Here is a 14755-nt window from a genome sequence, read left to right as displayed (position 1 = left end):
AGGGTGGGGGGAGTTCAAGAGGAGGCAGAAGAGGCAGTCCCTTACATTACTGAGGCTCAGGGCTGGGAGGGACCAAGCTGGGAATGGCTTGAATTGGGGTGGGTCCTCGCCTAATGACCAGTGGGATTTGGTTAACGGCAGCAACAGGGACTGCCGGGATTGCTGTCACTAACAATCTGGTCATGTGACATCGTGCTTTCGACTGCATCACTTTCCAGTCCCAATTGCCATAGTTAACTGAGGACTACCTGTAAATATACTATAGAAAATGTCAAAATGCAAGAAAACTATTCAAGTAGATGTAGTGTTCCTGAAAGACCCAGGACATTTTATTATCTTATATTAGAATAAAGGTTGGCACCAAGTGTATTTTTTGATCCTCATTAGAATGTTTATTATGATCTGTTAAAAATGAACACTTCAAATGAACGGGTGGTTGATATCTCAGGGCAAATTTGCACTTCTATCTCTATTCCCTTCTGGTTTCAGTTTCAGAAATGCACGAGTAATTCAGATACTTCTAAACAGAATAGTTAACAGTGCTATTTATTTGCATTAGTGTTTCAGCTATTAGAATAGTATTTTAGTCAATGGATAATTATCTGTCAACTACTCCTGTGCAAATTACCTACTTTTAATGCTGTACAGTGCTTGAAATACAGAATAGTGTGTTTGATCTCAAAGTTCCTTTTTGCATTCAGAAGATGTCTTCTGCTTAAGGGGATCTGGGTTTTGTTTTATTACAGGTGATTTTAAACTTTACACAAGAACAAACTAAACTAAACTAAAACCAAAGATATTCTTTGGAACATCCTGTGCAAGCATAGGAACTGTTATTGAAACCCTCTACTAGAAAATCACAGGAAATTGTTGCACACCAGTGTGAACTTTTTTTTAAAATCCTAAACACAATTCTTTCATCTAATACAATATTTGGTAAAGGAATACAAGAGACAGGAGGAATTAGTTTAAGTAATAAATGTTTAATCAAAAATTGTACATATTATTAACAGCATTCATTTGGCCAAACATCTACACGGTTGTAATATCCTACTGTATATAAAGTGGGAATGTATCAAGTATATACTATGAAAGTGCAAATACCATTTTCAAGATTATAGTAGTTTTGTTTTCCTTTATAAAATTAATTGGTTTACAAAATAGGCTTGCCAAACTTTCTTTCAGAATTCTAAATTCAATTAGTGGGATGGTCTTAAATTTTAAATAAGTACCAAGAAAATACAAATTTAATATGCTAAATTTCATGCTCAGAATAAATTTAACAATGGAATATACTGCACAATTTAAACCAAGTTACAGAAAACCAGAACCCACAAACTTCACTATCATCACAGAAAGCACTCATACATATCTTCTCTTAGCTTTGCAAAACATCTTAATGCAATACACAAAACCATGTGATATTCTATTTGGAAATTATAATTCAAGGAAGCTGTATGTGTATTTAAAATATGTAAGACCAATTAGTGAAGATAGAGTCTTCAAGATCTATTTTAGGTTAGAAAGGATTCTATAATAGACAGCTGTTTAAAGAGATAATTTTCGAAGGCTAGAAAAAGGGATTCAACACCAATACTTTCAGGGCAGGGCAACTGGAAGCCAAGCTAGGAAATATAATGGACGTACAGAATATAGTAATAGAGAAGCAGACGACTCCTTCCAAAGAAATGTCAAGAAACAGATTTCTTTTAATGGATTAAACAGTTAATATTCAGTTTTATGAGCCACAGGGACTGCAAAATTCCAACAGTTATCCTTAACTGAAAGATTCAACACTTTTTCTTGTAACTCACAGTAATCAATGTACATACCTTGTCTGCCATCAAAATACCTTACTGTACACAAACAGTAGCAAGAAGTTTTTGTATCAGATGTAGCAGATCTCTCACATCAAATCAAACAAAAAAGTGGAGCATTTCATTCGTTTTGCTTCTGTTAACCTAGGCTTTGATTATATGCAAGCAAAACAGTAATTTAAAACCATTACTTCTAGTTAAAGTTACAATCCGCATCACTAATTTACAGTGAGGTTTTGATGTTTTTGAGCCAATCTCAACAAAAATTTTCTTCATAGTAAGACACCATTAGGGAAGGTTGTGGGGTTTTTTTTTTTTAGAAAATATGGAACAGCAATCATATGCCAAATGAATATTGTGCAATTGAAAAGAATATACTGTAGTGTTTATTATTTCTATAAAAACTTTGACATCTAGGGTATAACAACTCCCTGCACAGCTATGGAGTCTGCAAGCAAGAGCTTTGCCTAAACTGCTGTATTTCTCACCCACCTCTCAGAGTGCAGGCACTGGAAGCACTCCCTCTTATTCCTCTCCCTCCCTCCCTCCCTCCCTCTCTTTTCAGCTGAAGCTCATACAACTTCACTGAGTGAAACAAGTAGGCCGGATGGAGATACGGGAGGCACACACAGATACTCACACATATGCTGTACTGCCCTCAAGTGCATGCTGAGGAAGATAGGGGCGGGAGAGTAGGAGAAAATAAGGCTCTCTTGAATCCTATGGGGATCCTTCTAGGTGTGCATGCCATACCTGTGTAGGGAAGGCTTATACCCTATGTAAGTATTGAGTGGAAAGGAAAGGCCATGAGTGGTTTTATGGAGGTTTTTGCAGTTCATAGCATAGTATACTCCAGAACAAGTGACTAGTATTCATTTAACTGTGGTGACTATCTATTTAGGTTAGGCAAAGGCACAATAACATGTTGCATGTGATAGTCTTTTATCGGGGGGGGGGGCTGCCTCTAGCTTAAGGAAATTTCAAACTTTGTTTTGTAAAATGTTACTGCTAAAAGCAACTGCACTCACAGTGCACAGAATGAAAAGACTGGACTTCTACTGAAGTGCCTTTCCAATTGAGCAAACTTGCTGTTTAAAGTAACTGTCCTTAATAGCAGAATTAGATTTAGTTAAGATAAAATGATGTTAATGCAATCATAATGGTAATAAATGCCAGTGCAACCTGGAAAAGCTGTGTGTGTGTGTGTATGTGTGTGGTCTTTATATCATCCTTAAAATATAGGTTAGTGTAAAAAAACAAGACTGCATAATTTTGTGTTGAAGTTGATTTGCTGCTCAGTTTGGCACATCTGTACATAAACATGAAAAGTTTATTCTAATTAGAAAAGATCCACTTCTACCTCAATTCATACTATTACTGATTAATTGGGGAAAGCAAGACATAATGTTTACTGCTAAACCTTGGTTTTTAAAGGGTAAGACAAATGAGAGAAAAAGGAGAAAATGGTTTCTTAAGATAAGAAGCTAAGGAAGCCTTTAATCTCCACTTTCAAGTTAAGGATCATCAGCCTAAGGCTAAATAGATAATGCATTGTATTGGGAACGTGGAGTACAAGCTCTCTACTTCCACCAAACAAGCAAGCCACTTTACTGTCCAATGCAATGGAAATTCCCTGAAAGGTTCAAATAATCTTCATAAAGAACACCAAGGAAATTTCTATTTATTCCGTTTTTACACCTCTGGTAAACAACTGAGCTCTGCTAGCATTTGTCAAAGTTTCCAGAATTCTTACGCTATATAGTGTACCGTTGGCAATTGCCTAGCCATTCCACAATCAATTCCTGTCTTCAGACATCTTGTGATTACACCAAATGCACATGTTCAACCCATTCAGCTGAAGTTTTAGATGTCTGACGTGAAACATCTGAAGTTACAACTTGGCTACTAGTCTCACCAGAAGAGTCTTCACTTTGTGGAACTGTTTCTCCTTTACTAATGTCTCCAGCAGCAGCACCTTCTTCTCTTTGAGTGCCTCTGCCTTCATTTTTGAGTGCATCCTCAAAAAGTGCATCTTCCTCTAGAAGATCTTGTCTTACATGTGGCTGCTCCACTAATCCCTCTTCAGTACTGGGTTGCTGTGAATCATCATCTGTTTCTGTACTTGCAGAAGGAATGAGTGCAATACTCTGAGGATTCATGTCATGGAACCAAGCCATTATGTTTCCAAGGAGATTTTCATTTATATTAAGATCTTGGCTACCTGAGTCAGCTTCACCAGATGCTGAATATAAGCCACTTCTTGTATTATTGAAAGCGTGAGAACTAAGGTGGTCTGTCGAAAACTGATCACTATCTGCGCTTAGTTTCATCAGGCTATCACCAAGTTCTAAAAGTTCAGAGCTACTTAGAGCTGCTCTTGGATTATCTATATTTACTGGACCAGAGTCTAATCTTGTAGGCAAAGAAGTACCTATTGCTCCTAATGAAGCTTCATTAGTCAGGAAGTCTCTAGTTTCATCGTCAATAACCAAGCCAGATTCTTGTAATGATAACTGAATAGCAAGAAGTATGTTTGGATCATCTTCATCCAAGGAACTCAGTGCCTATAAGAGATATCAAAATTAAGAAGTGCCTATACTGTATATCATGCATATATACATGTACACTAATTAATGATATTTATTTTGGAAGTAAGAACAAGCTGATGAAGATAGAAGATAAATAGATACAAGCTAAAGAAATAACATAATAAAGAAAAGATAAACAAATATACCTGCAGAGAATCCTGGTTTTCAGAGCGACTAACAGGAGTATAGTCATGAAGAGAAGAGCTGTGAAGGATACTCATGGAAGCTGAACTCACCATGGAATTACCATGTCTTCTGTTACTGCCAGCTTCTTGAGTATCTGCTCAAGGAAAGTTTACAAATTAATACAAGGGGTTTACTTGTCTCCACTACTCTTAAATCCATTGTTTTTAACTTCTCTTCATGTGAACTGAAGTGATGCTATAGAGCAGCAGTTCCCAACCTTTTTGGCACCAGGGACCGGTTTCATGGAAGACAATTTTTCCACGGACTGGGGGGGGGATGGTTTTGGGATGATTCAAGCACTTCCTCTTTTTCCCGACCTTGTATTCTTTTTTCTTTGTGCCGTTTGGAGATAGCAGCCAATGGGCTTGCTTCCTCTGACAGGAGGCGGAGCTCAGGCAGTAATGCGAGCGATGGGGAACGGCTGTAAACACTCAGGCTGTAAATTCACTCGCTCACCCACCGCTCACCTCCTGCTGCATGGCCCGGTTCCTAACAGGCCATGGATGGGTACCAGTCTGTGGCCCAGGGGTTGGGGACCCCTCCTATAGAGTACTTGGGACTAAAACATCACACGCACACACACACACACAAACACACACACACACACACACAGAGCAAATATTCTTTTGATAACTTTTTTTGGAGGGGGTTGCTTTTGAGTCAGTCTTTGACTCCTGGTGACTGCTTGGACTAGTCCCTTCAGTTTTCTTGGCAGGATTTTGGAAGTGGTTTGCCCTTGCCTCCTTCCTAGGGCTGAGAGAGAATGACTGGTCCAAGGTTGGCTTCGTGCCTAAGGTGGGACTAGAACTCACTAAACTGCCTGAATGTAGGTTGTTAGACAACATATTTACATACACACACTACCTCATGGATTTTACACATTTTAATGTACAAATCTAAGTTGATGATTGATTCCTACCAAGTCACACATAAGATGGAAAATTTGTATCCAAATAATATGTGTTACTATGGCAGAGTTTTTGTGATATTTTACAATAATATTTTGTACTGATTATATTATAATAACGCATTTACAGGTAGTCTTCGACTTATAACCACAACTGGGACTGGAATTTCCATTGCTATGCAATGCAGTTGTAAAGGAGATGTCACATGACTATCGCTTAGCAACTGCAATCCTGGCACTCCCTGTTGCCGTTAACTGAGAATTGTGGGTTGTTAAGCGAGTACCCACTCCAATCCAAGCCATTCTGGGTTTGGTCCCTCCCAGCCCCGAGCCTCAGTAAGGTAAGGGACTGCCTCCAACACCCCCCACCCCATACCTGCATATCTCCCCTCCACCTCTGCCCTTTTCACCGCCCTGCACCCTGCCTTGCAGGGCCGCAAGCAGCTCTAGAACTGTACAGCTCTGGAGCTGCTTGCCAGACCTCAGGAAGCCACAGCTACCCTAGCCCAGTCCCAACCGCAGTCACCCTCACCACCCTGCATTCCGAGACCCCTGCCGCCCCAGCTGACCTTCGCTGTCTTCTTGCTTCTGCTGCTGATGAGGCATGTCTGGCTTGGTTGCTGGGCTGGGACGGGACTAGGCTTTGCATTAGAGGGGGGAAAAAAAAAAAGCCCAAAGCAGCCCCTGAGCCACAACATGCCAAAAGGCTCCTTTGCCTTTGCTGCCTTTGGCTTTTTTTTTTTTTTTGGTGGAACGTGAAGCCCTGCCCCGCCCCACCCCAAAGCTCCTTGTAAAGGGGCTGCTTTGGGCTTTTTTGTGGGAGGGAACATGAAGTCCCACCCAGAGCTGTTTGCAAAGGCGATTTTTGGCATGCCGCAGCTCTGGGGCAGCTTTTGGCTTTTTTTTCACAGTGCAAAGCCCAGCCCCACCCCAGCCCAGCCGCCAGGCCGGGTACGTCTCAGCAGCAGCGAGAGCAAGAAGGCTAAGGTCAGCTGGGACAGTGGAGTGCAGGGCAGCAGGGGGCCAAAAGGGCATAGATGGGGGGGACAGGCAGGTGGGGGGAGCTGCAGTGTCTCTGCGGTCGTAAATGCAGGTGGCCTGCCAAGCGCCTGAATTTTGATCACGTGACTGCAGAGATGCTGCAATGGCCGTAACTACAGGCACGCGTCTTAAGTCCCTTTGTTCAGTGCCGTTGTAACTTTGAATGGTCACTGAATAAATGGTCGTAGGTCAAGGACTACCTGTAGTAAACTAGGGACTATTGATAAGTATAAAATATAAGGTAGATTATTTTTCTTCTTTGTCTTTTTCTTTTCTTTCTTAGTTTGTATTCTTAGCTGGTTTGGGGTTGTCTCTTTTCTATTTTTATTTCTTTTTTTGCTTTGGTCTCTTAATTTTTTTTCTAAGTTTAAAGATTGTTCTCTTATTTGTTTATGTTAAGAACGTTAAATAAAAATAAAAAGGCAGATTTCTAAAATATCAATATATATATAATAGTATATGAACAACAGAAATATAGGGCATCTCAAAATACATTTTATACTCTTCTATCACAGTAGAAAGGGGGAAAAGTGATCTCATTCTCAGCTTATTATGAAAGAGGAAACTGCATTTCCATCTTGATACAACCTAATAAATTCTGAGAATCCTACATTTGCTAAATATACTGCTAAGTACTGCTAGTCTCTCTTATTTTCATTTCAAAAATCAGAAATATTGTATCTTTTGGTAAATACTTTACTATTCCTCTGAGGATTTAAGCAAGGGACTCTCTTTGGAAATTAATCTGCTGATCAAATAATTCTTGTGAATTATTTACTTGAAAAAGGACTGAATGATATCCCTTTAATAAATTTCTGTTTAAATAAAGGAAAATTGAGCTAGTTTAAAGGAAAATAAAGACCTTGTATGAAAACGTTACCTAGTGTACTCTCACTTGGATCATCAGGATCTGGGGCATTACTCAGCAGACTCTGCATGTCTCCACGTCGACGCTGTCTGTGCCTCCTCCGATACTGAAATTCAGCATATTCCTGCATAAACCAAACGTTACAAAATACAGGGAAGCATGCAGTAATATATTTGGAGCACAACAAACAGCAACTTAATGGAAAAAAAATACTCCCTGTGATTTTATGCATTATAAAATCACCTGTTTCATAAAAAGTAAATAGCTAAATAGCAACCTACATCATGCAATTTTTATAAATAAAATTCCAAAAATACATAAATTTGCTAAACTAATAAATTCAGCTAACAAATCTATGAAGCTGCTGCTGCTGCATGATTGGCTGCATTCTTATTATAAGCATTTCAAGGCCTATTGAATTTAATTAATCAATTTGTTTATTTTAATTATATATATTTTAATGCAATGAATTGATTTGTCTAACATTATAATACTTTTTGGTAAGTCCTTAAGCTAAGCACTTATTATCTATCCATTTTCAATATCCTTAAAAAGTTAAGGATACATTTGATGTTGGCAGTAAGATTTCTATAACATAAAAGACTGAGCCTGCATCAGTGAAATTGGTACTGTATGCTCTTTTTCCTCCCTTATCAGCACTGATAACAATGTAGTAGATTAGATGAACAGGCTTTTGTTTCCTTTCTACTCTTTGCATAGTAAAATAAATACTGCAAAGAAAAATTGCCTGGTACATGTCTCTGTTAAAACATACTCAGCAAATACAGCAGTTTGGAAATTTACTTTTGGCTATTATGTGTGCTTGCCTATGAGTTAATTACCAAAAGAATCTGCAACAGTTCTAGCAAGTGTCATATAGATAAATGATACCTTTGGATTAAGTATCTTAGCAAACTCATTGTCATGAATCGTTGGAAACAATGTTCAATTGATCTAATCAGCGTATTTTTCCATCTTCTGCCTATCATGTAATGTGAATAAAATCCTTGGTTTATAGTTCTGTGTAATCCTGGGATATTTTTGTTCAAAGTGAACAGGCTCACAGTTGAATTACCTTTTATGCTTTGTCTTGTTTTTTGAGGGACCACAGAAATCAACAGCCCAAATTACTTTTGAAGTGCATGTAGTCCTAATTGACGAAGTATTCTTTATTTCAAAAATCAAGAACATTGACTGCAAACTTGAGCACACATACATAATTGCAATGGAACTCAATGGGACATTTCTGAGTAGACAGAAGGTATCAGTCACCCAGCAACATTTATTAGTTGGTCAAAATAGTATATGTTTCACATAAGCATAACTAGCTTAATTATATTCGTCACCACTTCTGACTGTGATGACTAATGGATGGGTTCCTTTTTGAAAAGACTGTACATATGGTGTATGCTTTAATAATGGTTATTATTTCTAAATAATATCAGCATCAGATACTGATGGTGCTATAAACTGCATGAAACAGTTCACAAGAGTTTCTTGGAGAAAAATTGTTGGCCCGGTCTATGATAAGAGTTCTGAACTAGACAACTTTTTCATCTAATGCTGCTAAGGTAGTTTTTTTTTTTACTAGCTTACTTCAACTTTTTCTTAATGTTCTCATCTTAGTTAAACATTGATCAAGTTTCTGTAAAGCAGTAGTTTCACTGTTAAGCATTATATAATAAACAGGAAAACTCTCAAACAAAAATCACTAATTTATCTCATACCAGTGATACAGCAGTGCAAACTTCAAATAATATTCACTGATTTCTAATAATTCAAATGTTTTATTGCAAACATTTAATTATTGGAAAAAAGCCAGCCAGTTAATTTGACTATTAGAAGCAAACTATACTCTTGCAAGCATATCCAGTGACAATAAAAAAGGAAGTATACTTAGTATATGAAATTGTATAAATCACAAAGTAAAAAATCCTAAAGGAAGGGTTGAAGAAAAAAAAAAACTTCCTCTCTATCTCACAGGTAATCAACTCCTACTTCTGTAGAACAATATATTCATATTTTACTTGCCTGGAATTGGCAAGATTAATTTTTCATTCTCTTTTCATTTTGTTCACTCTTTTATATCTGCCAATGACAGATTAGTCTGGGATCACTGGGCTCTCATAGCTACATGGATGATGCTTCCTTACTATTCATTCTCCCAGTTTTTATTCAATCCACTGTGCTATCTTGCAACAGTATGGTCAATTCATTCATACAAATGATGGTACTATTTATAAGGCATAAATCAAAAACAAAATGCTAAATATAAAAAGGGCATGTTTCTTGTCTGTGATTCTCTGAGCAGTCATCTATTCTTCCACACATGGGAGTAGTGCTCCTACATAGTGCCCATGTCAGGGTTGCAGGGGTCTTTTTGTCTGGAGGCACTCATCACCAAGTGGGTACACCTAATCATAGTTTCCACCTGTCCCCTCATTTCCCCAAAATTAGCTCAGCCTTTGAGAAAAAATGAGTCCTTAAATTTGAGGCATCAATAGAGGAGAGTGACTTCATAGATGACCACTTGAAGAAGTACAGTCAGAGGTAAACAATCTGTCTTTTTTACTCCATAGTCTCTGTGGTTCATTCATAAAGGTAAGTAACAAGCTTACATCAACAGAGATAGAATATGTCCAATCATGTAAGAACAAAAGAGCACTACCCGCTCAAATTTGGTTTCTGTGATGTTTCAGCAATAATGCTGAATGAAGAATGTAGGTTCTAATCAAGTGGCAACTTTACATAAGCCCGGTGAAGAGAAAATGATTCTGGTAAAATTTTCTACCAGAAGAAAATCTCTGCTTGCAAGGTGGTAGGCAAGAGGGTGGCAGACACTCACTTTGCAAAATACTGATATAAGGTTAGGAAGTCCAACTTTGGTAGCATATAAATAGGCAATGGGAATCACAGATGGAAGTAGTACAATCCACAAAGAAATCCAATGCTATATGAATGCATAGGGTATAATGATGTGGAAGGATATGATGCAGGCAAGACAAATGGTTGGTAAGAAGCAGAAACAAGTTTGTGAAGAAACATATAAAGTCAACACTGTCTAGTTCTTGTAGAGGTAGAGATAGGGGTGACCAACTCGTAAGGGCACACAACTGACTAGCTGCCACCACCAAGCAACCTTAAATTAATGAGATTATATTCACAGATACAGGTTTCAAAGACTTACTGGTCAAACAAGAAAGAACAAGGGAAGACTCTAGATTAGTACTGTAGTAGGGTAATAGTGGTGGGGAGAGTATAGATGATGATGAATAAAATCAAAGTCCACTGAAGCATGGAGAGCCAAATCATAAACTCAAAAGAAATAAAAGATTCTTAAAAGGTAGGCAAAATAAATACTGAAATACAGGCTGTAGAAAACATTTCACAGGTCCATAACTAGATCAGAAATGAAGATGGACTAACTGGTCCAACTGGCTGCATATGAGTAATGGTACCTTTCAGGCTGCAGCCAGAATTTTCGTAACTTCCTTTGAAAAGAAATCAGCAGAATGATTCATGCTAGTAGCTGAAGGAATGGTTTGTTGGGATGAAATATTAAACTCTGATCTTGAGTAAGCACATCTAATTTTTGCAGCTGTTGAAAATAGTGTGTGCCATTCTATGATTTCCCTGTCCAACACCAAATCTTGTGATTCCCCAAAACAAGTTTAACTGCTAAAAATGGAGTTTGACTGTCACTGTTAAAACTACAGGAGGCTGAGGCCCTGAATTTGAAGGGTGAACCAAATTTAATCTGCTCTCTGGTATATTTATAGACTTTAGAACATAGAAAGAATAAGTTTTTTATTTCTTTTTCTTTCTTTATAAGAATGCCACTTAGATTTATCAGTTGACTTCTCTAAAGTTGGAATGCCATGACAAGGAATCTCCTGGAATTGGGGAGAATACTGGAGAATGGGAAATGGGATTGCTGATGACATGGCCACCAGAACCAGAGGTCATTTAAAAACCATCATACTTGGGGGCAGCTTAGAAATACTCAATTCCTGAGTGATCTCCCCACAACTGGATAGAACTTCTGAGAAAAATATTAAAATCACTCAAGGCAAATTACCAAAGGTTTTCTTTGATCTGATAGATAATTTAGGGTTTGTGGATATATGGAGACAGAAAAATGGCAATTCAAGAGACTACACCTACTTTTCTGAAAGACAAAGATCCTTTTCAAGAACAGATATGATTTGGATTTCGAAGAATTTGGCTATTTAGGTTTCTAAAGTAGAGATACTACCAAATACTTTTTTGGATCATAATCCTGTGAGTTTGGTTTATAAAAGGGATTCCAGTTCTTTTAAATGGAGATTAAATTAAATGTTGCTACAAAAAAAAGCAAGAGTGGAGGATTGTAAAAAGAAATTAAAAGATTTTTTTGAAAATAATTTAGATAAAGGTACTGATTTAGGAATGGTTTGGGATGCAAGTCAAGCTTTTATCAGAGGTTATTTATACAACATAATAGTGAACTCAAAAAGAAGAGGCAAGAAAAAACACAAGCCATTCTGGGTGAGATAAAGAGAAAAGAAGAAAAATCAAAGAAATTTCCAGAGAAGATAAGTATTTCTCAACAAATTAAGCTTTTACAATGACAGTTATCTATGTTAACAGCAAGAGAAATGGAAATAAAAATGAACTGTATAAAACAAAAAAACTGAGTTTGCAAACAAATCAGGGAGATGGTTGGCATATAAATTATGAAAAGAAAAAAGAAAATGACACTGAAATTACAAGAGGGAGATACTGTATTAATGGATAGTGTGGCCATGCAAAAAGCATTTCATCCATGTTATTCCAATTTGTATAAAGCAAGTGACATCTCCCTGGAGAAAACAGATGAATACTTAAAGAAACAAAATTTACCAGCAATTACAGAGGAACAGAAACAGATTAGGAATGGACCGATAACAATAAGGGAAGTTTGTGAAACTATAAAAAAGATTAAACTAGGAAAGGTGCCTGGATCAGATGGATTATCAGGTTCTTATTATAAACGTTTTGAGGATTAACTTTTACAACCTTTACAAAATACGATGAACTCTATCTTACAGGGAGGAAAGATGCCAGAGAGTTGGAAAGAGGCCAATATAGCACTAATACCTAAAGAGGAATAAGATTTGACTTTAACAAGAAGTTATAGGCTGATATCATTATTGAATAATGACTACAAGTTGTTTACAATGATTCTGGCTGAAAATAATTTTGCAAGAATTTATTCTTAAGGATCAATGTGGGTTTTTGCCTAAAAGACAGTTAAAGGACAGTATTAGAAATGTGTTGGACATTTTGGGACATTTGGAGCAACACAATGAAAAACAAGCCACATTGATGTTCTTAGATGTAGAGAAGGCCTTTGACAATTTGAACTGGGTTTTCTTGTTCAAGGTTTTGGAAGATAAGAACTTTGGAAAGAACTTTATAAAATGGGTAAGATCAATTTACACGTCACAGAAAGCACAAATAATTCTTAATGGAGATCTAACAAAGCCTTGTGAGATACAAAAAGGAATAAGACAGGGATGCCCACTATCTCCTCTTGTTTATTTTGGTTCTTGAAATACTGAATAGAGATATAAGGCAAGATGACAGGATTGTGGGAGAAAAAATCAAAAAAGAAACTTATGAGTTAAGGGCTTTTGCAGATGACTTGATGTTGGTTTGGGAAGAACCTTTAAAGGGAATTGAAACATTAATGGGAAAACTAAAATACTTTGGTACATCACCAGGTTTTAAGATCAACAAACAGAAGATGAAGATGTTAACAAAAAACCATGAAAATAGAATATCAAACAGAATTGATGAATAAAATGGGTTCTAAGATTGAGAAAAAAGTAAAGTATCTGGGTATCACTATGACAAATATGAATTGTATGTTATTTCAAAATAACTATGTTAAGACATGGAATGAAGTTAAAAAAGATATCTTAAGATGGGAGAAACTACAATTGTCATTGCTGGTGAGAATTTCTGTGATAAAAATAAATGTCTTGCCTAGAATGATGATTTTGTTTCAGACAATACCTGTTTTGACAACTGATGCACCATTTAAACAGTGGCAAAAGGATATATTTTATTTATTTATTTAGCACATTTTTCCACCGCCCATCTCAAACACGACTCTGGGAGGCTATATATATCTAAATTTGTGTGGCACAGGAAAAAAACATGAATTAAATATAAGGTGTTACAAAGGAAAGAGGAGTATTGGGTTTATCTGATTTGAAATTGTATTTTGCAGCTTGCTGTTTGGTTTGGATGAAAAAATGGGTGCTGCTGAGAATTAGAAGGCTTTTGGATTTAGAAGGACATGACCTGAGATTCGGTTGGCATGGGTATCTGTGGTACAATAAAGTCAAGGTTAATGTGGGTTCTAAAAATCATTATGTTAGAAGTGCCATATTGAGAATGTGGAATAGATACAAACCCAGGTTGTACCCGAAAACACCTTTGTGGCTATCAGCACAAGAAGCATTTTATAGAAGAGAAATAATAGGCAAACACAAATGGCTAACTTATTGGGAGGTACTAGAATTTTGTCAATGGGAATACAAAATAAAATCAAGAGAAGAACTGATGGCAGAGGGATATAGTTGCCAATGGTTTTCTTTACAGTTATTAGAAAGATTTAAAGTAGACAAAAGAGTTTATGGTTTTGAACATTGTAAGACTGAGTTTGAAATAGAATTGTGTACAAATGATGAACACGTAATTGCTAAAATGTATAAACTTGTATTAAATTTGAAACAGAAGAACAACTGAAAGGATGTATAATAAAGTGGGCTAAAATTTTTGGTTATAAATACAGATGGAACAATATGAAAATATGAGGTTGTAAGGATTGAAATTTACACTATGTTATGATCTTACAGATAACTTTTACAAAATGATGTACCGTTGCTATATGTCACCAGAGAAATTGTCTAGAATGTATAAAGGCATTTCAAATTTATGTTGGAAATGTGAACAACAAGAAGGGATATTTTATCATGCTTGGTGGATGTGTAAAAAAAAATTGAGATGACTAATTTTTTTAAAATTAGATTTTAATTAGATTTTGGATTCAAATACACACACTGAGAGGATTTTAAAGATTAATACACAACTGAGACCAGAGGTCTTTCTTTTGGGATAGATGGACCAACAGTTGGAAAAGTCATCCAACTTTGTTTTTGGATGTGATAACTGCAGTGAGATTATTGTATGTACAAAGATGGAAAGATTTGGCACTACCCACAATGGAGGAATGGTTAGTGAAGATGATGGAACTTGCTGAGATGGCTCAATTGACTTCTTTGATCAGAGAAAAGACAGTATCTATGTTTATTGGTAA

At 36.7% G+C, this 14755-nt stretch overlaps 1 protein-coding gene across 5 annotated transcripts in view; it reads right to left on the bottom strand.

The window, feature by feature from the left end:
- Positions 1-963: 963 nt before the first annotated feature.
- ANKIB1 (ankyrin repeat and IBR domain containing 1) overlaps positions 964-14755 on the bottom strand; it is a 71848-nt gene continuing 58056 nt past the window's right edge. The window contains exons 18-20 of one of the 5 annotated variants that reach the window (XM_063303615.1): positions 7420-7531; positions 4552-4685; positions 964-4381 (exon numbers count right to left, since the gene is read on the bottom strand). In XM_063303615.1, the coding sequence (XP_063159685.1) occupies positions 3641-4381; positions 4552-4685; positions 7420-7531 (987 nt within the window). In that variant the 3' untranslated portion in view covers positions 964-3640. The remainder of the gene's footprint in view (positions 4382-4551; positions 4686-7419; positions 7532-14755) is intronic. The other 4 variants (XM_063303619.1, XM_063303617.1, XM_063303620.1 and 1 more) reach the window with 4 other exon arrangements.

Source organism: Candoia aspera, chromosome 4 (genome assembly GCF_035149785.1).
Source record: "Candoia aspera isolate rCanAsp1 chromosome 4, rCanAsp1.hap2, whole genome shotgun sequence".
Taxonomy (NCBI): domain Eukaryota; kingdom Metazoa; phylum Chordata; class Lepidosauria; order Squamata; family Boidae; genus Candoia; species Candoia aspera.
This window is presented reverse-complemented; position numbering and strand designations above follow the sequence as displayed.